The sequence below is a fragment of the Lepisma saccharinum genome, chromosome 1 (assembly GCF_977018435.1).
Source record: "Lepisma saccharinum chromosome 1, izLepSacc3.1, whole genome shotgun sequence".
NCBI classification, from domain to species: domain Eukaryota; kingdom Metazoa; phylum Arthropoda; class Insecta; order Zygentoma; family Lepismatidae; genus Lepisma; species Lepisma saccharinum.
This window is the reverse complement of record NC_139229.1, coordinates 179,397,990-179,423,878: the sequence shown is the minus strand read 5'-3', so window position 1 is coordinate 179,423,878 and position 25,889 is coordinate 179,397,990. Positions and strand designations below refer to the sequence as shown.

Here is a 25,889-nt window from a genome sequence, read left to right as displayed (position 1 = left end):
TTAGTCGAGATGTGCATTATAATTCCTAAAAAAAATGTATGTAAGAGTAATTAAGATACATGACAAATAACATTAAAAGAGCAATCTAAAATGTGAATTAAGGAATGGTAAGATGCAGTAGCGTACGCAGGATTTCATCAAGGAAGGGGGGGGGGGGTTATTTCTAAAACTTTCTTGAAATTCACTTTGCCATTGTTTCATTATACTATAATTGATTAATAATACTCGACAATTAATTAATTAATAATATGCCTACCTATAATTAATTAATTAATTTAATTACTATTAATAATACCACTAACTACTACTATTAAGTAGTAGAGATCTACATTAATATATTTATGAAAGTAATAGAACGAAATTACTTAATAGTCATTCGATTTGTAACAAATTCTAGGAGCATTTTTTTTGTTTCTTTGTTACGAAATACTTGTCTAGTTAACGAGGTGAGACATATTAAGTGTGAAGAAAATCCATAAAAAGAGAAAATATGTTAAAATAAATTTAGATAATCAAAGTATCAAACTCATCCAAGGAGCCAAGGTGGTCTAGTCGATAGGTCAACTGACAACCACGTTGGAGATCCGGCTTCGATTCCCGGAATTGATTGAATTTTTTTCTGGGGGCTCCAGGGCTCACCCAGCCTCATATCAATGGGTACCTGTTAGCAGCCTTGGGGGTTAAAGGCTACCGGAGTGTGGTGCTGATCACATTACCTCCAAAACAGCTGAGATCAAGAATGTGTGGGGCCCCACCCCTACATGGCACGGTGCTATATGCAGGAAGAAATTTACATTACTTTTACCTATGAAACTGACCCAGAATGATGATGAGGCACGATGTAGATGGAATTCCACTGAGTCTATTCTTGTGTTCAAAAGTAAGTTAAAAGACATTCCAACACATTTATCACTTCTAGGTGATTCACAAAGCACTTATTCAACATTATTTTGTGATATGGATGTACGTGCAGCATCACTTGAGAGTTTACAAGGGGATGTGAAATCAGTATAATATCACAATAACGTCGACACACAGCGACGAAGCAAGGAATTTCCACAATTCTCAAGAGTCACAGCGGGAATTTTTGCAAAAAAAAAAAAAAAAAAAAAAAAAAAAAAAAAAAAAAAAATCCAAAATTGAACTTTGCGGTTCCTTAGATTATAATAATATAATAACAACCCATGGCTTGACAGGCCTCGAAAGAGCCTGGGCCTATCTCCCAACTGCCAGTCTCCCTCCCAGATTGTCTTGGCATATCGACGGATCCCAAACGACACTGTATAGATTTATGAGAAACATGCCAATACTGCCCTCAAAATCTTCCATGCATATGCACGATAATTCACATCTCGATTTTCTTGCTGTTCTTACCAACAAAACATTTTACTATAGTTCAGCTTATTGTTGTTCGAATTCAGAAAATCAAATGGGTCATGGTAAACAATGGGAAGGCGGAGGGACTGGTGACTGTGTATTCTTGTTGGCCTAGCCTTTGTCTGCATTAGCCGCTTACAACAAACCAAGAATTTTCTTTAGTCAATTCTCATTGTTTACGAGGTACAAAACAACTCTTTTCTCTTTTAAATCCTAGTTGCCCTCATATTTTATTTTCAGCAATTCGTGTATGTTTTCAAGGCATTCACTCTTAAAGACGTGTGAGTTTGGAATGCTGTGCTTTTCTCCTGCATAGGAATAATAATTCAAATTATTATTATTACTATAATTAGCAGTAGTAGTAGTAGTAGAAGTAGTAGTAGTAGAAGTAGATATCTTGGACTGCGATAAAGTGGTCATTTTTATTTTTTCAACAGCATTTTTCATAATATTTCAAAAACTCAAGAGGGGGTGACCCCCCACCCCTTGCGTACGCCACTGGTAAGATGTACCAATAATTTACATTGATAAATTAACAACTAATGATGCTATACTGATCTCAGAATTGACAAAAGTTCTGCAAATACATTTAATAATAACCTTGACACATGATTTGTTGCTATCAATTGAGTGTATGTACACATACATTCAAAAACCTACACCATGTGCTGTTAAGAAGGGTGTAATACAACTGAAACCCATTAAACACCTATGTAGTTGACATAAAGTAAAGCAGTAACACTTTGCATTTAAAATAAAGTGACAGTATTGGCACAACTTGACAAAGATGAGAAAACCCCTGTGGTGCTGTTATCGTATTTACAACCATACATAATCAGAGGGAGCTTGGATGATGCAATCAGCTGTTTACCATGTAATCCTACCCTTGTGTTGCTAAAATGAGCAGTATTCATCATATTGTCATCGCTAGAACCTGGATAGTCTTGCACTTAAAATACCTAAAATATGCACTAAAAAGGCAAAATATGCAAATAAATATGCATTTTAGAAAAACACCTAACAGTTTTAAATGTTTTCTTTCAGTATCAGCAAAAACCCTACACTTAAAACAGATATTCTGTTTTGAGCTCCTACGATTTAACGTATAATAATGTACACACTCTTTGGCTTACTTTACACTGCTGTTTTATAAATGAAAGAAAATTACATTCCTTACTCGTTTCAAACATGATATCTCAAATTTTCAACTTTGAAACTACAGTTTTCCGCAACAATTTGTACTCGAAAAGAGCTCAATCTACTTCACAAGATAAAATTGGACAATATTTTAAGGCAACAGTATCTGACACGTCAAGTTCAAGATCATTTATAGACTGTCCATTGCATTGTTGTCCTTTCTCTCTCAAGAAGAGTAGTTGTTGAATGTTCCCATAAGGATAACGAAAGAAGTCTTATCTCCTTGTTTTATAAAAGAAAGTTGAGAATAAACAGCAGTGAGGAAGTTATTTTATTAAGGAGACAATATGCCCAACCCACAAGACGTAAAATATATTTCTAGTAGTGGCTGCTGGCTCTACAATATGCAAGAAGTTTATATGTATATGTGATTCATATGTGCATTTGCACATACAACATACATTTATCAAAAAATGTTTAAAATATGTATTTGCATATGCAATATGCATAACTATCCAGGCACAAGTCATCCCTTTATTCAGTGCTAAGTGTTTGCATTATCATGAAGGGATGTACCATACACAGCAAAAGTAGATATAATATCTAATGTAGTTTAATTGTTTGATAATGAAGCAAGGTAAGAAAGTTGTGGGCATGGTAACATGAGGCATTTGAGTCCAAGAGAAGATGATGCGAGTGGAGAAAACAGTTTGCTGGGGGTTTTCTCATCTTGGTTGAACTGTAAGTCAACAATTTTGGATGCTAACTAAGGTACTTTGTAATATCTTTTATCTTCTTAGTAATATATTCAACATTGTTTAGGTTATCTCATACAATTCAACAGCATTTTGTAAGATAACACTGGCAAGTATCCATATTGTCCTTCTGGCTTGAAGTAATAATCAAGTACATGGTTAAAAAATTGATCAACATGAAAAAGTACACAAGCATGTACCACGGAATAGCAGTGGACATTTTAAAATATCTGATTATGCTTTACAAAATAGACTATATTCATACAAAAAAGGGACACATTCCAAAAATAAATGTCTTTACCTGTTCGATAATTGTACAGTTGTTTTGTAAGTGCATTTCATCATATTTCATCATCCAACACCACAATCATACAAGAAATCTTTGGCATGAAGACAGTAAGTACACATTTTTTATCAATCACACTTAAAGGCACTCTTAATGTAAAGTTTTTACTGATCGGACAGGTTTTGAAAAAACAACTCGATTTGCATAATAGCAAGACACGACACCAGCTAAACATGCAAATATCATGTAACAATGAGGCAAGTCGAGAGTTTGAACAATATTGCTGACAACTAGCGAGAGTAATGCTTGTCCTAAATAGTATCCTAAATCAAGAATGGCAAAGTCTGCTCCTGATCCTCTCATCTGAACATCATCCACATCAAAAAAGAAAACCTAAAAAGAGAATAGGAAAGGAAATATGATACAGAACAAAACTAATTCTCATTCTTAAATATGTGTACACTAATACCTATGACATAGGAAATAATTGGAGTGCAGAGTTTTGATTACATGAAACATGTTAAAACACTGATTAATTCAAATATTGTAAACAATATTAATAATAATATGATTGTCACACTTTTGATTGATATATTATGTACGGTAAATTTACATTGTTCTCATCTTGATGCCACAAACATGCATTGGTAATGGATGTTCAAAAATTTTTCATTACCACATAAATGAATAATTAATATTTTTATATTATACTTGAACAGATCAGCATGGTAAGATTGAAATATGAATAAAGGATGAATTGATTAATTAATGGATAGTGATTATTAGCTGATAAAGATGTCTCAGTAATTGCAGTGTTCAGATATTCCTATAAAGAACCTGCAACTTAAAAAGATGCAGTTTTTATGAGATATATCGGAACTTATGAGTTTAAATGAATTATTTCATTTTCAGAATTTTGCAACATATAAATTTGTTTTCATCAAACAACAGCATATGTTGGGAGATTTCACTGCAAAGCAACAAGTGACAGGAGACACAGAGTTGCACACCAAATTGGCACACAATAAGCAACATTACACCACAAACTTCACTCACACATACCTGTAATAGAGGTAAATTTACTTTCAGTCTGTAAAAAAGTACAAGCAATAACTCTGGGTGACACTGCCCCTGCATGTTATAGAAAAATGGCTAAGTCTGAGTGACACCCCCAGTGACAAGTAACATGTGCAGCATATCACACCTCTCTAGTGTTGCACTCATATCCTAAGGTTCATTTTTAAAGGCATGTAATGTCACTTGGATGAGAGAGACATGTCATGTGTGACTTCAGTGTGAAATCTCCTTTAAACTGCAGTAGGTATGGACTGATATGAAATTTACCAATAACCACAAATACAAAGAATATACTCACCTGTTGATTGGACCGATATATGGTCACCAGGGAGTTTGGTATTGTTGTAATAACAGCAAATCCAAGCCCTGAGAATGCAGCAAATGTATTGAGCAAAGTGATGTCCGAAGACATAAGGATTCCAAACATTGAAAATGAAAATATTGCCAAACCATAAATGTATGTTTTTTGCATGCCACAGTTGCGAATAACTTCATCCTGAATGAAGGCTGCATAACAACAAGCTGCAAAGAGAATAAGGAAATTGTTAAGACTGAATTATTTGCGTGTACAGTGGAATCACAATATTATATTCCCATATTTAACATTTTCCCACATTATACTGCAGAATGCAAGACCAACTGCTGCAAACTGACATTTGGCAGGGTCAAAATGGAAGACAGTTGTCACATTGGATGAGACTGTCATTTATCTCACGCTTAATGGTAACATTATGGCAATTACATACCGCGACACTTCTGGCAAGGGACGTACAGAGTTTTACCACCAGTACCGAGAAAGTTTCATGCAGGGAATCATGATTGTCACCGGATACAATTACGAGGTGAAGTTGGAGATACGTAAGATGGAGAAAAACATAAAGGTGAATGCTGCCAACTTCCATGAATCAATTAAGGCCCCAAACTATCGGACAGACATCCCTCGTTTGTACAGAGCCAACAAGAACCAGGTGCGGATCGACATGGACAAAGCATCCAGCCAAACCACTAGATCATCCTTCCGGTTTTATCAGGACATTGAGCAGGAAACAGGAATCCATGTTATTCCCTTTCATGACATTCCTGTCAAAAGCCCTGATGCCAGTCCATCGGATTTCTGCACATTTAGACTGTTAAAACGAAGTCTACAACATCGCCACCCCCGCACCCTCACTGGCCTATGGAAATCCTGTAAGGAGGAACGGAATGGAATTCCTAAGCATGTGCTCCAATGTAGTTTGTTGCAGTGGAAATTGCGACGTCAGGCGATAGTCCATAATGCTGGTGGTCCCACACAATAAAACTGGTGGTGGCGGCATGACTTTTCATAGGGTAAGTACACTTCACATATCGGTTGGATTTAACCCATGTACATCTAGTTTATGTAGAAATTGTAAATGGTAAAACTACATGATGTAAATCCATAGGAACATATAAATATTGGCCATGTTGTCTAGGCATTTTGTAAACAAATTCCTACTTTTTCCAGTTGCCATAAGGCTGCTATCTTAGGTCAATGGATAAGGAAGACTGCCCTTAATTTTGGGTCTATTCTGGTGCAAATGGGTGGGATGTTCTTGTAAACTTGTTGCCTTCAGAAGTGGTTCCTGCTATACCAAAAGAACCGTGTTTTGCTTCTTTACAAATTTGTTCACAGATCTGCATCAGTTAACTTATTCCTGAATCGTCAGTGAATAAGTTTTCTTCCACATAAGAAAAGGTTTAAATCTGACACAAGTGACCAGTCAGGGCCTGGTCATCTTTCCATAAGACAAACTAAGAAGTCCAATTTGGGATAACCCAGCTGTGACCAGTGCAGGCCCTAGAGGACCAGCGAGGTGTGTCAAAGTGCCTGAAGAAGGTATAACAGATGTTTCACCATATAATGCAAGAAATCATGTAAGCTCACACACTTGAATGATCTTTTTAGGAACAGCACCGATTAATCGATCAAGAATAATCAAGTCAAATAACATACTGGTATGATCAGCAGCCCAAAATTTTGTTTTCCATATTTTTAGAGCAGCAAGGAATCCTATATTGGTACAAATATCCTGCATCTTGTAATACGTGGCATCTTATCTTCAACGTGCAAGCAGAAGATGCACTTAAGGGGTATGTGTCCTCCCAGTTAAAAAATAAAATCTAACATTATTTCTTACAATATGAAACAATTTAGGGACCGGATGACACTTCTTTCATTTCAACATTGCAAGCAGAAGACTTGTGCGCTGTTGTCATCGTTGATTAATTATGCATGTACTGTTATTAACTGAAGAATATTTTTCAGGATTTGCGAAGGTGAAGCTAAACTTCTATGGGCTGATTACATACCCAAATTTGCAAGTACCTGAATATTTCTTTGAATGAAAACACAACAAATCACTTTTTGATAGAAACTTTTATCACAAACCTCCCCAACTGTTACCATAGCAACGTCAATGTTGCCAAGGACATTAATGTAATACATCCTATCATGGAGAGAAAACATACGTTATTGAGCATCAACTTTAACATGTACACTTGAAGTTTAAAATACATAACAATTATAATTGTACATTTAAAAATGAACATAAGAAAAATGAACCTGTGCTGTAAAGGAGAACAGACACAACTATTAGTATACAACAACATCGAGCACTATTGCTGCCTCCTCTTTACTGCAATGCTTACTCTCTGGCCTGAATCGATAGAATTAGGTTATTTTACTTTGCCTATCTTCCACTTTTGACTAACTGCAATGAACAGGGTGAGGGTGAGTGATGATATTACAGAAGGGACACCACCAGAATGCCAATGCCAGGCGAAGATTCATATCTTGGAGCTCTATCATCGTAGCATGCTGTGCTAACCACTCTGCCATGGAGGTCGGCTCTCTGGCCTAAAGAAATGCCCTGCTGAAAACTCTTCTGTGAAAGGTCAGGAAGTTATTTCCTTCTCGGGACCACAGCTTGGAAACCCCTGCTGTGAATATCACCACAGTGCCTTCTCCTTTGTGACAAAAGTGACGATGCTTTGTCAATGGATGGGCAGCAGTGTGCAGTTTGTGCATGGAGGACATTCTCTAGCAGTTAAATTGTGCAAAAATGTTACCAGTTATGAGAATACTTCATTTTATTTTATGCTGGGTAGATTAGAAGTTGTACTTGTGTGAAACTGAGCGTAGCCTTGTCCTTTCTTTCTATTTTGCTTATTTTATGTTGCTTTTAAATCTTTGGGGCTATCAAGATGATGAGGACAAACAATGAAGTAGATAACGTGACAATGATACACCCATGGTTTACTCAGGGTTCAAATGTGATGCATTACATTGACTACTTGGACACAGTCTAGAGCAGTGTATATCCTTGTTGAGAAAAAAACTGTGGATGCATACATCCTTCTTCCAATTTTTATTTTGCTGGTTTGTTCTAATATTCAGTAGTTTTGTGAGCATCATCCCCGATCCCAATTTCATAACAAACAATCTTGACATTTCTTTAAAAATTTTGTGAAACTTCATCTCTTCAATTCATTCATTCATGTGTGCTAGTTGTCCCTCAACATCGACACAATATGAGGAGGTACATTGAACTTGACCACAGTAGTATTATTAGTAGTAAAAAAACAATACACAAGCAAGCACAGTTGACACTTTGGTTACATAAGTAATCACACCAATCAATTTCATGAAAGTCACATTTACCTATTCTAAATATAATAATAGTGTAGGATAAATAGATAAATATGAAAATTGTGATTCACCTGGAAGAGTAGAAAAAAGAGTCAAACTCAAGTTAATACAGTTGTGCCCTCTAGAAAACCACTGATAACGTATTAGATAGTATAGTACATTAACATTAGAACTTTTACAAATGTCACCAGTGTAGGTAATTTGCTGCAATATTATTTGTACATAAAAAAAGGAACTGACAAACTTCACTTCACTTTGGAATGTACCTTTACAGAATATAAAATGAGAAATCAGTACTAGATATTAATCCAAAGGAACATATAATTGAAGGGCCAGGGGGAAAAACGATGAATGTTCATTCGAGACGATTTGCCAGGAAATGAAAAACTAAGTATTTCTATTCATAAATACGTCAATATATGCCAAAATAATAATGCGTTTTTCAGGCACTTCTCACCGGTTCCCAACCAAGGCTGTTCTCATTCTTATAGTACAGCTTCTGAGCTATCAGATGGCGCTGCGATCTCAAAATGGGCGAAAAATCGACATTCATCGTTTTCCCCCCTGGCCCTTCAATTTGTTAATGTTTAACAGAGAATGTAGGGCAAACATCAAGAAAAATGGGAATAAGATGATGCAAACATGATTCAGACATTACAAATTTACACCAAATAATGGGTTTGCCAGCTCACATCACATCATGATTAAAAATAGAAAGATCTTGGAAAGAGTAACAGGAGACATAGATTTAAATGTGTGGGGGTCTTTGTTCATTGCAGAACAACAATGGAATAAATTAAATAATGTGAATGGCAATAAAAACTCACTCTTTTTCACAAGTGGGGTAAGCTGCCACCTTTGAAATTCAAACCTACCAATGAGAATTTTCAAGAAACTTTGTAGAAAGAAGATTTTGAACTAACTGATAGCATTTGGGATTCATAATTAATAAAAGAAAAATGATATTAATAAATAGTTGCTTTTTCCACAGTGGAGTTTTTAGGTTCCAATAATGTAACATTATCGACAAGACTCATTGTATAACTGCTCCTTTTTGTTTTTGTTAAATTTATCCCACTGTTATAACTGTAACATTGATCAAGCTATAAAATAAATGTCTAATAAAGGAAGTGTGAACTCTCTCAAAACTTACCAATAAACATGTTTAAATGCTTGTAACAACTGTTAGCTACAAGAGGAATAATACTACAATGAAAGCAATATGTATGTACAAGAAGAATTATGCAACTTTTCCACAAATTACAATAACACTATAGCAATAAATAAAACACCCATATCAAAATAATTTTCTTTGTTTCTCAGAAAACATAACATAATGAAAATAAACAATAAATAATTGCAAGTCTTTATTAAACTATCTGTATGCATAAAAGTATACTATGAACAAACTTGAATAATCTAACAGTTTTGAAATTAAAAACCTCTTACCTGTAATGCTATGAAGCAAAAGTCCCCATGAACCCATTCTGACCCCTTCATCATACAGGTCCTCTTCCAAAGTTCCAGGCTTGGCATGAGGGTGACCTTTGTAAACTACCTGCCCAACGTAATCTGTATAAAACAGGGCATGGCAAGTTATGGCTGACCATGAGATCATATCGGTTACGAAGAGACGGCGAAGCAACAGTGGGGCATTGTTAACTTCTTTGTACACTTGAAGTGGTAACAGCACCACCTGAAGCAAGATTAAAAGTTTCATGAACACATTTCCACTGTATATCACCAAATTCAGTTCAAAACATGATACATATGCCATGCAGTTGTGTTTTGAAGAACAAATACAATGATTTCTATTAAGCCTAGCTTACCTGAGGGGGGCTACTACCTATTGTTTTTCGATTTTGCAACAGTGAATATTTCTATTAAAAAAATGAAAATAAATTACACTGTTCCCAAAGTTCCTGTATTACTTTTGTTCATAAAAACATAAAGGTAACATACATAGGAGGCAAAATTCATTTTATGGGCCAATCAGGAATTACTTTTGGATGTGTTCTTCATGACACTGATGCCAGTGACAATGCTGATAATAATGGTAATTTCTGTAATTATTATAATTAATATATAACTGTGCCTACATAAACAAAAAAAAGCATTGATACAAAATTAATATGTTTTTTGAGGTTTTAAAAACAGCTGAAAAGAGCATCAAAATAAGACCAAATTTGTAGGACTAATTTGTAGGACTATCTAAAACTATGAAAAAGTTGTTCCACAAAATTGATAAGAACATTTTTTTGGGCAATTAAAAAATTATGAAAATTAAGAATTGTAGAGCCACGGTAGCTCAGTCGTTAGGGCATCTGACTACCATGCAAGAAAACCAGATTCATTCCCTGGCGGGGGATAACCGGGTTTTTTTTCCACCTGTTCAAGTGACCCCGGTGCCCACCCAGCATAGTTTAAAGTGAGTACCTGGAGGAAACTCTGGGGAGTAAAGGTGGCCAGGAGCATGATGCTGATCACATCACCCCCACCTTGGGCAGTGATCAACGAAGTGTGGGGCCCTAACTCCACCCCCCCTATATACCTTTGTGGCATGGTGCAAAGCACAGGGGAGCACTTTACTTTATAAGAATTGTGGTTTAAACCTTTCTACCTGCAGTGTATTAACATTTCTTCACAATCAAACAACCTGTTTTTTTTATTTATTTATAGAATTTCAAAGAGAGAAGTCATTTTGAAACACCTAAAAACTAGCACTTTTTTGATCTCACGAGGATAAAAAATCAAAGACATACACGAAAAAAAAAATTGGTTACCATAGCTTAATGCAGACTTGAAAAAACTAAATTTTGATGTAACTCGTTTTTGTCATGTTGATGAGTCGGAACTTTGGAAAAAGATAGAAGATAATGTTAATAAATTTACGAACCTAATTTTTAATGTTTTAAACATTCTTCAGTTATAATGCAGACTAAGGATGGGATAGTGTAATTGGAACTCTACAGTTATCAGCTAATAGGGTGGATCAGTTTGTTGGTACAATTGTTGGTAATTGCCTCTAAACAGACTACAATTTAGGAAAAAAAAATGTAAATACTTTTTTTTGTGAATATAGAGTTGCAATACATATCCACTGGTATTGTAAAGGAAATGTCTAAATATGCATTTCTTGTTCTAAGGTAAACTTGTTACAGTCACCTGGTTATATTCATCAACTAAGAAGGAAAATGGACCATTTAGGTTTTTTATGAAATATTTCAAATTTTATTCTGAATCTGTGGAATATGGTTTTTGTAAATTCTATATCAATACCTTAGAAGTATCAGCAAAAATTTCCTAGTGCTACATCCCTGTTATGAACACTGACCCAAGCTGTTATGGAGCTTTCAAACCGAAGCAACATACGTTGCTTGGAAGCCAACCCTCAGTAATCAATGCAACTTTTTTGAACCAAAGTAATACGACAAGCTTTCGTGTCACTCAGATGGGGCTGTTTTCTCAATGGCGTACATTGTTTTGCCATGGTCTGTTCGTGCATGCATGGTGAATGCTTGCTTGTCGACTGAAGGGGCCCATGTTGCTCATCATTTTGGTGTGGTCCCCTGTTGTCGCTTTGGTCTGAAATCTCCCTTCAAATGCTTACTTGCATTATCTAATAATCTTAAAGATAGACACTCTTTCACAGGACAGCATAGGCAATCAGAAAGAATTTTGATGATTAATTAGAAATTAGAGGAAACATGCCTACCTTTTTGCAAACTAGAGACAGGAACCCTGAAAATAATGCATACATTGTTTGTACAATGCCATGTTTCTGATAATACTGCATGAGCTGCAACTTTGACGGCCATTTCGTGGATTCCTCCTCTGCATGACTGACTATTGGAGTCTCCCTAGTTGAAAACACTGTGAGCACACACGACAACGCGAAAAACAATAATGCCACTAGACAAGCTGCTTCCTCCTGACTACCTAAGGATTGGGGCCAACGAAGAGCTGTGATCAGGTACCCGACGCATGCTCCAAAACTTATCAGACTTGAATATACAGCGAAGCCTCTTTCTGTTTGATCTGTGCCTTCCAATAAATCCGATAAGAGCGCTTCACATGGGTTGAAAGCTGCTTGCGACGAGTAGTCTAACAGGATTCCTCCCACAACGAGAAGAAAGGAACTGCAACATAGAAATGTGGCTTCAAGTGTTTGTCTCAGAATGTAACCAAAAAATGTACAGAAGACATACGAGGGTCACTATTTATATTTTGAGCCTTGGCAACACTGATTGAAGTTAGGCGCGATTTGACGTTTGCACGGAATCGTCTGGCATTATTGACCATAACGTACTTCAAATGTTTTGTCAATAGCTTCATTTGTGTTGTTTATGTTGCCTTGGAGATTGCGCGACAACAATAAAATGGAATTAACTCGTGAACATTTTCGTGCGATGATGTTTTACGATTTTCGACGGGGATTATCAAGACTGAGTGCATCGATCAACTTACTTCCACATTTGGCGATGAAGCCCCATCCTCTGCCACTGTGAAACGCTGGTATAACAAATTTAATCGTGGCCGCCATTCGTTCACCAACGAGATTCGCGAAGGTCGTCCAAAATCAGTTGTTGTTCAAGAAAACATTGATGCTGTGCAAAACCTAATACTGCAAGATCGTCATGTGACATACTGTGAGATTGAGGCAACCATAGGCCTTAGTTCACCAGCATATATAAAATATTACATGATCATTTAGCTGTGAGAAAGGTATGTTCTCGTTGGATCCCACACAATTTGACAAAAACTCAAAAAGACGCTCACGTCAATTGGTGCAAACAAATGCTCAATAAATACAATCGTGGTGCTTCAAAAGACGTATATAAGATTGTAACAGGTGACGATATATGCATATGAGCCGGAACGTAAACAGCAGTCGACTGTAAGGGTGTTTCAAGATGAACACAATCCAACAAAAGTTGTTCGCGCTCGAAGCACATCGAAACAAATGGTAGCCTGTTTTTTCGGGAAAAATGGTCATGTGGCAACTGTGCCTTTAGAGAAACGTAGAACGGTCAACTCTGAATGGTACACAACAATTTGTTTGCCAGAGGTCTTCGGTCAAATACGGAAAACAAACAAACGCCTTCGGATCATTCTTCATCAAGACAATGCCAGCTGTCACACATCTCGTCTAACAACCGACTTTATGAACAGTCAAAAAATCGAATTGATGGATCATCCGACGTACAGTCCTGATTTGGCACCCAATGACTTCTTCTTGTTCCCGAATGTCAAGAATAAATTGCGTGGACAACAATTTTCGTCGGCGGAAGACGCCGTTGATGCGTTCAAAAACCATATTATGGAGGTGTCTCAAGAAGATTGGAAAAACTGCTTTGACAAATGGTTCAAACGAATGCAAAAGTGTATTGACCATAAAGGAGAATACTTCGAAAAACAATAAAGCAGTTTTCAATGCCAAATTCCTGTTTTTTCATTGTTAGGCTCAAAATATAAATAGTGACCCTCGTACATCTCAAGTAACAATGTGCCAAAACTAGTGCTGCATCAATACTTATATGTAAGGACTTATTTTGGGGAAGGGTTTCTAGGGAGGCCTGGACATATATATAGGCAAAACATTTATGTGCTATTTGTTTGTTGAAGTGGTTATTTCAAGTCGTATTTTACAATACACAATGAAACAAAGATTCTCTGGTCAGGATGTGCTCTGAACCTTCAGCTGAGGGATCATGGGTCAATCACTGAACCTAAATGGATTGTTTTATAACATGAAGTTTGTTTATTTCTGTCATCCTTGATGATACTGTTGAAGATATCTCATTTCATTTCACTTAGTCTGCTGGCAATAAAAACTTCTAGTTACTTCTATATCTAGCTTTATTATCTTATCCCCAAGATTTCATATTTTGGGATAAATGTTTAAGCTTGAAATATGATTCTATGTTATTATATTTATATTTTATCCTATCTTGTCTCATCACTTCATAAGTAATAACAAAAATCAGGTGGAACCTCATGGGATCTTGATGAAAAATCTTCAAACACAGAAAAAAAAATATTTTTATGACTATATTAGGTCAACAAAAATTGAACATATGATGTGGGAAAATATAAAAATCTGGGAACATAAAATTGGGGTTCCACTGTAGTAATAATCAGATGTGAGAAGAAGAAAAAAGTGCCATCTTTTGGTGTTTTCCAAACAGTTGCTCTCTTTGAAATTATATAAATAAGAAAAGGGTGGTCCAAATATGAAGAAATTTAAATACGGTGAAGGTAGAGAGGTTCTAAACACAATTCTTAATTTTCAGATTTTTTAAATTGGTCAAAAAACCATTCTTATCAATTTTCTGAAACAACTTTCTCTTAGTATTGGGTATTCCTACAAATACGTACAATCTTGGTCTTTTTTTGAAGCTCATTGCAACTGTTTTTAAAATCCATTATCATTGTCAATTCACATTGCGAAACAGATTTTATAAACATTTTTATTCAACACAGTAAAGATGTGCATGACATGGTAACAATGTCCATTGAACTGTGGAAACTGCAGCCTGTCACTGGTAGTCTGGTAGCAACAGCATGTGTGGTGTTGTTACATTCAACGTACATCTTTACTCTGTTGAATAAAAATTTGTATAAAATCGGTTTCGCAATTTGAGCTTACAGTGGTAATGGGTTTTAAAAATAGCTGCAAAGAACTTCAAAACAAGACTAAAATAGTATTTGTAGGACTATCCAATACTAAGAAAAAGTTGTTTCACAAAAATGATAACAACAGTTTTTTAGCCAATTAAAAAATTATTAAAATTAAGAATTGTGTTTAAAACCTTTCTACCTTCATGATCAGACAATCCATTTTTTTATTTATAGAATTTCAAAGAGAGCGGTCATTTGTAATACTCCAGTTCTTCTTATTATATAAAATAGAAGGCATTCTGGAAAAAATGGTTACCATAGCTTAATACAGAATTGAAAAGCTAAATTTTGATGTAACTCATTTTTATGTAGGTCTACTGGCTAATTTTTCATTTGCATCCAAACTCGGGTATCCATAATTTTTAATACGATAGTAATTCACCCTCATGACACGGTGCAATGCTGTGGTATAAATTTAATTGACTTCTAATGAAGTTAAGTGTGATGGAATGACCATAATCTCAAGGAGAACATACTGAGCTGTTTATGTCTACATCAAGAAATATAAAATCAGTTTTGTTCTTTTCAATTAATTCATGTATTTTCTCCACTATACCATCAAGGGATAAATATTTTAATTTATCTTATACAGTGATCTTTTAAAACCTTCTGCTGTATATACAGACGAAATTTTAAAAATGCATACCTGACTATTTCTATTTGTATTGTGTTGTGGTTTTATTGATTGAATTTGTATCTTTGGGTGCATAAGCACTTAGGCGATTTTGCACCCATCACATTATATGGGGTCCAGCTTCTTACCACAACTAAAATATAACATAACTGTAATGTTGGACTAAAATATTATTACTTTGGTTAAAAGCTGAGGTTGTAAAGGGGCATGTAGTATTTGAGAATAGTCCAGTGAGACGCAAATTCCCTTACCCTAATCCACAAATACCTCAGTACAGAAAAGATGGGAGACAGCCCACATATCATCATGAGCGCAACCAGCCCCCTGACCTGAATAAGGACACTCGATAACTTTCTCAACCAAACTCCATCTCCACTCCTCTCACATTGGCTCCCCACCCCCCCATACCACTCACAATTGTTGACAAGCCAGGCAAGAGACAATGTTGGACCTGACAACTTTGCATGCTGAACACTTACTTCCGTTGCTGCCATCTTTCATCTGCACCTTGCAGCTTGCAGCTGTTAAAATTTAAATTTTTCCAAAGTCTGGTGAGTCTTTCTTGTTAGAACCAGAGACAGCGTTGCAGTAACTTAGGCTGTAACTCAAAAAACACCATTAGGTTGCCCTTGCCCCTGCATCCAACTTGAACCCAGGACTTCGGGAGACCAGGCACTGTATCTTTTTGCTCATGCAGTTTGCTCTTCTTATTTAATTTTTAACTTTTAACTATAGAAATATAAACAAACCTTCATCTTACCTTACAACATTCATTGTAGAAATTTTTGAAAGCTTGAGTCCTACAATAATAACAACTAATGACAATATCAAAACAGACGATAGGATGGCAATAAATGGACGCCGTCTACCATAACGTGAATCACAGCTGTCTGAGTACCGTCCTAATGCAGGAACAGTGAATAAAGCTATAAGTGGTCCTGGAAAGATTAAATAATAATAATAGTTGAAATGTTCATAAATTAATTCACTCTACTTATTCATTTTTAAGCTGATATTTTCCTCTCTTTGAGGGAGGGAGTGCACCCAGTACACTTTTTTTTTAAAAAAAACCTTCAAAATGTCCAATCCACCTTTCAGAGGACCTTCAAAATGTCCAATCCACCTTTCAGAGGAAGTGCTGAGATTGACTTCGAAATTAGTGCTATTAATTTCATGTACACTTCAAGAACCGTAGTTACTTGATTCAAATTAATAACATAAACATGAAACAAAATTTCTGTCCGAGACTTATTAAAAAGATTGAAGGAAGATGGAATCTAATTGCAAGATTTAACACACTTATATTTCTTTTTTACATTTAACATCACTTTTCTATCACTTTTTTTACTAAATGAAATTGACGCTGGGACAATGAAAAGACTCATCCTCAGGCAGGGACATGAACCTGAATCTCTTGTGGTGAGATTGTAATTTGGCTACTACATCCAACAGGTCACTGAAGTAACTTATAGATTTCATTATAATACTGTTACTAATAAAATAAATATACTTAATTGATATACACATATTTTCATTTATTGACATATTACACAAGTCTTCATCAAGGCATCACTTATACTGTTATGTTATGTTGTTGTGAAGTATCAGACTTTAGGTTCTTATCCTATTTTTTTCTTTACAGGTAAATAAGAAGTTAAGTCAACGTTTCATTATAAAAATGCAACAACTGATGAAGTTTTCTAGTGCCTAAAATAACCTAAATCAAACTTTTCTTTAGGTTTTTTATATATTTTCTAAGGTTTTGCAGAATTTTTATATCATGCAGAAGAATTTGCTCTGGTGATGAAAAATTCAATCACTAAGGTGTTTGAAACATACTTTGTCAATTTTCCTCCCTCTTAAGTCCATGATGTTTTTCAAAGCTCTAAACAAAGCAAAATGTCTCTTGCCACTGTTGCATGCACAGTTAAAGTGCAAAAGTTCTGACCCACGTGGTCTTGTTCACTTTTGCGTCAGTTCGATGCTTAGTGCCATTCACACCTTGCGAAGTATGATTCATGCATAATTCCTGGAATTCAAGGAATTCTGGTGAGTACCCACCCTGGTATTGTGCAGCAAATTATACATAAGTATTTCATTTTTCATATCAACAACTAACTTTTAAATACGGAGAAACTAGTACTCACTTTTATCCGCGAAGCTGTTTTTTCTTCTTTTTCGATTAATTTCAGTGGCCACTGCCACCATCCTCGTTGGAACTTGCTGCTTGCTATATACTACCGCGTCTCTCTTTTCCCAATTATGAACTAACTTTTCCTAACAGCACAAGTATAATATTACAATAATTTGTGGATAATTTTGAAAATAATGTATACAAATGAAAATTTTCTTAGAAAATGAATAATCGTTTGTTATGTATACACCTATTAACATTTCTTACAGTTCTTTTGAAATTTTGTTTTTAATCAGTATTTTTCAGGAATTTTCAATGATTTTAAGTTTTTTGGAACCTACTTTAGGATTTTTCGAGCCTAATTCAAGATTTTTGGAACCTATTTTAGGATTTTTAGAGCCTATTTTAGGAACCTAAAGTGACACTTTTTAGAATCTAAAAATCTGAGATCTAGTCATGTGTGGAGTGACTTCCCTGCAACTGTTGCAAGGTAGTTTGTAATGATGAAGGGATCTGTAGAACTGGGGTGTAGAAGTTAAGGAATTTTACTGGGAAGAGGGAGTTTGTTACCCTTTGCGAAGGGCTGTTTTTTGTTTAGCCTGGTGTATTCCTCCATAGAAGATGGAGCAGCCTATGTGTTGATCTGTCAGTTTATCTGTTGTCTTGTCATTGCTTTAGGTACATTTGTGGAGTCCTTGGAAAGTTAGTTTTTCTACCATATTTTGCAGCAGAAGCACTGCCGGCACTTACAACAATGGGCATGTTGTACATTCAATTTTAGAGCTGAGTAGTTGGAATTAACTATAATGATGAAGTTATGCAAAAATTGAAACATTTCATCAATTATGTACTTCTAAACCTTATGCTCTTTTGTCTACTTAAACAGAATATATTTTGATACACCTAGACAAATAGATTATATTGTACTGCCAAAAAAAAAAAAACTTTTCCATGAGTAGAGCAAATTGCAGTAAAATATAACTCGCCAAAAGTACTAGAGTTTTACTATAAACAGATACATTGATAAGCTCTTCTAAATTAATTTTTCATCAAATAAAACCAAAATGTGTTTATTCACAAAAAGAATATTATAGCTATGTGGGTGATCAAGTTAGGTGTATCCTATAAAACATGAAAATACTTACCTATTCCTACAATAATGCCCATTGCAGATTCACTGAAACCAGCCTTGAGCAGAAGAGGAGGAAGATATGTAAAAGCAACACTAGCAGCAATCTCCAGTCCACAAACCACGGCATTAATAAGCAGTAACTGAAGAACTGAATATTTTTTCTTTTCCTTGGTATCATTATTTTCAATAGATTTGCATAACATTGCTGGTGAATAACTATGTTCTTCATGTTCCATTTTTATTTTAACCTGGAAAATTTAAGAAATGAAAAACAGTTCTACCCTTGTGTTTTCATATACTCTGTGCACAACTGCACACTTTACAGGGGGTGGTGAAAAACAAGGTAATGGTTTTAAAAAAAAAAAATTCATATGACTAATAATTTTGAATTTCTGTTTTTCTTTTATTACAGGTAAGATTTTGGAAATTTAACTATGGCGAGATACACAATTGCTCAGTGAACCAACATTGTCACAATGTACCTAGAAAATAATCGGTCAGTAGTTTTAATGCAACAAGAATATAGACGATTTTTTTAATGTTTGTGTTAGGAGATGCTAGGCACACTGGTAGACATTGTAGTGGTTAAAGCAGGATGGGGTTACGGCAGACGTAGCTAGAAACACAATGAACCTCCTCAGGTAGCATTTTCCTAATCACATCACATTGCAAAATGGCGACGTGAGGTGGCAATCCTCATTTGCAGATTTAACTCCTCCAGACTTTTTCCTTCAGGGATATCTAAAGGACAAACCATAGAAGAATTCAAAGAGAATATCATGCACGAGATATATATAATAAAGCTTTTGTTTGCTGTTTAGATTTATTTTATTTCTTTCAAGAATTACATACAAAAAATTTCCATTAGCTTATGTTGCACCATCCTGCCTGTGTATACACTCTTGCCTTGAACTCAATACAATAATCACATTTTTTTCTAAAGTGATACATACATAGTTAAAAACAAAAAAGAAATGGCAGAACTTTTCAAATGCTGCCACTACAGTAAATATCAAATAAGCCAATTAAGTCAGGTTTGTATAGATTTATAGTACAAGAATGAATGTACATTTCTGTCGACTGACTCGATGCACCAAACGATGATGACATATGGCTAGTTTTTGTAAATGTATTAGTTTTACCTCTTTAACCCATTCATTGAAAAACTTCCCAAAGTAAATTTTGGTCAAGAAAATTTTAACTGTTTCCTGATGAAACTGGTGTTGATTACAATTACATGTGAGCTTGCAAAAAGCAAAATCACTGTAAGATACATAAATTATTATGTTATAAATCAGTGATGAATATATGCAGCCATATGCATATTTAAATAGCAGGTTGTATAAAATTAGTGAAGGTAAGTGGAATAATGTGATGGAGTGTCTTGAAATATGTATTAAGGGTGATGGTGACCCTCCATTTTCCCCCAAGAGAAACTTGAAATTTTTTAGTGGGTTGGAAGGATTGTTGTTCATATAAATGTTTCTTGTTGCTTTTAGTGAGCGGAAATGCGTTATAAGTGAGTAATTGGCGATTTTATGAGGTATGATTTACGACGTCATGCACATAAGGAATGCCTACTTTGTTAGGTTAGGCCTGTTAGGTTTGATTCTCTTAGCATAAATATTGTTGAAGTGAATGTCGTGAGTGGAAAGTGTGCTATCAAACATGTTGTCACATGGTTTTATGATATTTCAAATTTACGATTTCTTCAATAGAGAGCCTGCGTGTACATTCGTGAGTTGCCAATAGAGAACCTGCATGTACATTCGTAAGTTGCCAAGAACAAGAAATGTGTGAAGTGTAGCAGACGTTATTTTTAAAAATTTACACTTTCCTTTCATGATGATGGTAATTGCGCATTATCCTTCGATATCCGCAGTTGATTTCTTGTGTGTATGGCGAAAATTTCTTCAAATAAGTAGCGAAAGTGGTCCGGGATGCGAAGAATTGGACGTGCCATTGAAACATTTTGAGGATAAATATCTTGCTTATTCCGCATGTGAAAATCACTTTTAGGCACCTCAAAACATCGAAATGTGCAGATTGGAAAGAAAAAAGTTGGAATTTTCGAGGGGGTATGATCAGTCACCAGTCCCTGTATCAAGAACTAGCCAACCATATATTAAAGATTTGTTATGAAAACTGTGATGTAATTGATAACATGATGGAGCAACAAGTGCATGATTTTAGCATGACGACACAGCAGCAGCAGAGAAAGTAATCTTAAAATGCTTGGACATTAGCAGCATGCACTGCTTTGTTCAGCTCACTCACTTTCCAACAAATTTTGGAATTGGTACCAGTTTGGTATATATGAAACACATTAAAATCTGATATATTGTGTTTCGCATGGTTCGTACTTACCAATTGTGTATTACGGAACATAGTTCAAGGTGTCATTATGCTCTTTACACGAAAACAAAAACAATTTTTCACATACAGCGTGATTTTTTTTTATTCCTTTCTTCGCTTCTGTAACAAACGTTATGGCGGCCACATCTTGACTCACGTTGCAGATATGCAGTGTTTCCAACCTTCTTCACCAAAAAATACCTACTATCGTGTTTGTCACCGGTGGAAATTGTACATTATGCACGGGTAGCTGACGGATAGCCCCACAAACCATTATGCACAGTAGCTGTCGGATAACCCCACGAACCATTTCCGATAAGGTTAGGTTAGGCAAGCATAGTGAAAAAAAGGTGTTGGAAACACTGACAGGGGCTTACGTCATCAAATGTATGCAGCATGCAGTTCACGTAGCGAAAGCAATGGCAATTGAGCATCAGCGAGATATTTTTCTTGAAAAATTACATGATTTCCTGGTCTAATATATTCCACCATGAAAGAAAATACCTCAACGAATGTTGGAAAGCTTGCAGAAACTCATTTCCGTAAGTAGTTTCTCCTGTAAAAATTAAGAAATGTGTTTCCGATATACCGAACTGTTACCCTATGTTTGCCTAACCTAACCGAACCTTGCCGTGCATGGTTCGTGGAGCTATTTATGAATGGTTCGTGGGGCTATTTATGAATGGTTCGTGGGGCTATTTATGAATAGTTTGTGGGGTTTTCGAACCTGGAGAAAAATACAAAATCATTAACATGAAAGTAGGTATTTTTCGATGAAGGTTGCAACACTGCATAACCACTGTTCATCGACAACGCTAGTCAAGATTTCTTAGCCATATTGCGTGTAACGCAAGCAAAAACGAACAAACAAGAATTACGCGATATGTCGAATAGAGATTATTTGTGTGAAAAAAATGAAATGGCACCTTCAAGAATCCTTAGGAATGCAGAATACGTAAGTACCAATGTGAAAAAGAAGAAAATAAAGGAATTTCAGACATTTCGGGGATACTAAACATTTAATCTTAGTTTAATATAAATAAGTGTCAGGAATATCAAATAAAAAATTATAAAAAAATGGTATTAAAGAAAAAACCAAAACTGGACTCCTACATTTATTTGCTTGGTTGCAAGGTGAGTGAATCTTTACAAAAATTCCTTCTAACAGACTTCAATAGCTTAGTGCAAGGATTTATTCAGAATTAACCAGATGTGCAAGATCATGTTTTAAGGTGAATTGAGCACTAAAATTGGTAACAGTTTCATACATCGGAGACACATTTCTTCAATTGTACTGAGAAATCATGTATTTTTCAAGATAAATATCTCACCATATTGTCATTGCTTTCATTTGCTTGCCCTACGACAACCGGATGCTGCGTATGTTTGATGACATAAGCCCCTGTCAGTGTTTCAACCACTTTTTTTTTTTTTTACTATGCTTACCAAACCGAACCTAACCTTATCGGAAATGGTTCTGGGGGTTATCCGTGAATGGTTCACGGGGCTAACCGTGAATGGTTCGTGGGGCTATCCGTGAATGGTTTGTGGGGCTATCCCTCAGCTACCCATGCATAATGTACAATTTCCACCAGTGACGAACACGATAGTAGGTATTTTTCGATGAAGAAGGTTGGAAACACTGCATACCCACAACGTGAATCAAGATGTGCCTGCCATATTGTGTGTTCCGGAAGCGAAGAAAGGAATTTAAAAAAAGCACTCAGAATGTGAAAAATTGCGTTTGTTTTCGTGTAAAGAGCATAATGGCACCTTGAACTATGTTCCGCAATACACAATTGGCAAGTACGAACCATGCGAAACAAAAAATATGCGATTTTAATGTGTCTCCGATCTATGAAACGGGTACCCTAAAATTATTACACTGCTATGTAAAATTTCAGAGGGTGTTGTAGAAAATTTGTGGGGAGGGGAGTAGATAAAAGCCTGTCATTTTGCCGGGAGGGGGGAAGGACGATGGTGGTATGTGGATTATATTTAATGTATTTTAGTCGATATTTGTTTTATAACCTTATCTAGTATATTAACAAGCCTGTTGACAGCAATATTAGCTACCTCTTCCTCGCGATTAACCAGTGGATTTGAAAAGTAGATTAACAAATACTTTAAAAAAACAGAGGAAATAATAGTACAATATAACTTGTACGGAAGATATTTCTAACATATTTTCCTCACCTTTTTCTCTATGATTCATACTTATAATAATAAAGTAATATTTTTTCTTCTGCAATATTCCACATCACCTCTGGATGAAGTGTTGCTCCACTTCGTATTTCGTTTGTGTGTTTGTTTTGTTTGTAGTGGCATCACAGGTGGCATGGTAGTGGTCTGCAATGAACCAATCATTCAATGGTTCCAACGTGAACCATAAAATGAAATTTTAATTTAGCCCTAGTTGTTATAGCTTAAGTAGTTAAAAAAAAGAAGTTTTAAATGAATCTGAGGATATTAATCTCACAGTCAATCATATGATGCATAATGCGGGACGGAGGAAATTAATTTACTAGAAAAATTATGTGAAGAATCATTTAATAGAATCGTATCTTCAAAGAGGAATCATAAGTCGGCTTAGGGCTTATCTAGAATTTTTCTTCTGTAGAGGTGTAAGTTCGTATTTATAGGGATATAATGGTCAATTTAGAGCCAAAATGACCAAAACTTGGGGCCTCTGTAAAAATTTTTAGGGTAATTGAAAATATGGGGGGGGGGGGGATTGGGGATGTTTGCGTAACTCACTGTGATGAGATGGTCCGCCCTTCAATGAGTGAGAACAAGAGGAACTTATTTTTTTTTATTTTTCATGTTAAAAAGGACTTTCGACGCTGATGATCCCTAGTAATTATTTTGGTGAAGGTGTCTCCCCAGTCCCCATTTTCTTTCAATCTGTTCGAATTCGAGTAGTATATCGAACTGTAATCGATAAGTTGAACTTCCTTTCGAGTTTCGATAAACATCACATGAGCTGGAGTCACTTGTATTTTTGTTTTTGTGTTGTATGGGAATTCAAAATATTCGTGATTTTTTTGTTAATTTGTGATACCTTTTGTGGAATACGAAATAAAAATGATAGAGAATGACTTTATCAAATGATATATGTGTTAAAAGTGTTTTTTCAAAACGTAAAACTTGCTTACTAGTGATCAGTGAAGAAGGAATGAATTTTCTCGATTGAAAATCTTGATTATCAGTGTAGAACGTATAATATGTTCAAATAAGTAGATAATAATTTTAATCATAATATTGTCAATTGCCATAGTTAAATATGTGTGAATCAAGTGGACGCTGTAGGTCTTTCTTCCAGCGATGGAGATTGTGGATTCAGCCTTTGGTAATGTCATTATACGTAGTAATCGTCGTTGCTCTTTTGGGAATTGTAATAGCAAATATTACAATTCATGGGTTTCGAGAGGAGGACCAAGGATCGTTAATAGGAGGGCTATTTGTCGTAATGGCAGTGCCAATATCTTTTTGGGAAATAGTGCAACATTTGGTTCATTACACAAAACCATTTTTGCAGAAACACATAATCAGGTAAGTTTAGTAATTCTCTTGCATCCCTAAGCCCGGAAGTACAGAGCATTCCCTGACATTTGCTATGAGACTCGGCGGCAAGCGACCCGGCGTCAGCGCTTGTCTTTCCTGGGGAACAGGGTCCGCGACAGTTGCTAGAGTCCGTTATTAAAATTACAGTTTTCATATTGTGTACTAACCTTGACTACAGAAGGTGTTGAAAATGATGTCCCTCTGCAGCAACTGATTCCCGACATCTCCGAAGGAAATTGGCATTTACATGTGCAAGTTCGTCTACTGTTTTTATGTGGCCGCGGTGGCTCAGTCGGTAACGCGTCTGACTACCATGCTAAAGGTCCCGGGTTCGATCCCTTGGAAGCGGCCCTGGCACCCACCCATCGTCGAATGACATGGGTACCTGGGGGAAACCCTGGGGGGTAAAGGTGGTCAGGGGTGTGATGCTGATCACATCACCCCCACTCATGACCCGGATCAAGAAAGTGTGGGGCGTGGGTCGGGTACCCTATTCTACACCCTCGAATTTTGAAATTATTTTTCTTTCATTACGTAGGTTATGTGATCCCATTTGTGAATAAAAAAAAATTGGAGTGCGGAAAGAAGTAATTACGACTGTACAGCCGTTTAAAGTTGCGGTAAAAATTTACTATCCTTCGGACACCTCTAATTTTTTCGTTTCGTCAATTTTTGACATTCGTACTTACGTATCTGCTTCGCCCGACACCAAATTTTAACTATGTATCTCAACCTAACTGAACTAACCTATCCACGCGCCAATGGTTCGTGGGGCTAGCGCCAATGGTTCGCAATTATTTCCAATTTCTAGATCGTGATACTAACACGACACCAAATTTTAACTATCGATCTCAACCTAACTGAACTAACCTATCCACGCGTCAATGGTTCGTAGGGCTAGCGCCAATGGTTCGTGGGGCTAGCGCCAATGGTTCGTGGGGCTAGCGCCAATGGTTCGTGGGGCTAGCGCCAATGGTTCGTGGGGCTAGCACCAATGGTTCGTGGGGCTAGCACCAATGGTTCGTGGGGCTAGCGCCAATGGTTCGTGGGGCTAGCACCAATGGTACGTGGGGCTAGCGCCAATGGT

The 25,889-nt window shown here is 36.0% G+C and overlaps 2 protein-coding genes across 2 annotated transcripts in view; one reads left to right on the top strand and one right to left on the bottom strand.

Annotated features, from left to right (window-relative positions):
* Positions 1-1,116: 1,116 nt before the first annotated feature.
* On the bottom strand, positions 1,117-23,537 carry LOC146004644 (solute carrier family 45 member 3-like). Its single transcript, XM_083143549.1, has 7 exons — positions 23,435-23,537; positions 18,897-19,131; positions 16,378-16,555; positions 12,018-12,441; positions 9,752-9,998; positions 4,931-5,154; positions 1,117-3,948 (listed from the first exon to the last, which is right to left on the bottom strand). Exons 2-7 carry the CDS (start codon positions 19,117-19,119, stop codon positions 3,706-3,708), a joined length of 1,539 nt encoding a protein of 512 aa, XP_082999675.1. The 5' UTR covers positions 19,120-19,131; positions 23,435-23,537; the 3' UTR covers positions 1,117-3,705.
* A 679-nt stretch (positions 23,538-24,216) lies between these two features.
* The window catches only part of LOC146004635 (transmembrane protein 184C), a 43,974-nt gene continuing 42,301 nt past the window's right edge, over positions 24,217-25,889 (top strand). Inside the window, exon 1 of the mRNA XM_083143536.1 lies at positions 24,217-24,790. Within this exon, the coding sequence (XP_082999662.1) occupies positions 24,522-24,790 (269 nt within the window). The 5' untranslated portion in view covers positions 24,217-24,521. The remainder of the gene's footprint in view (positions 24,791-25,889) is intronic.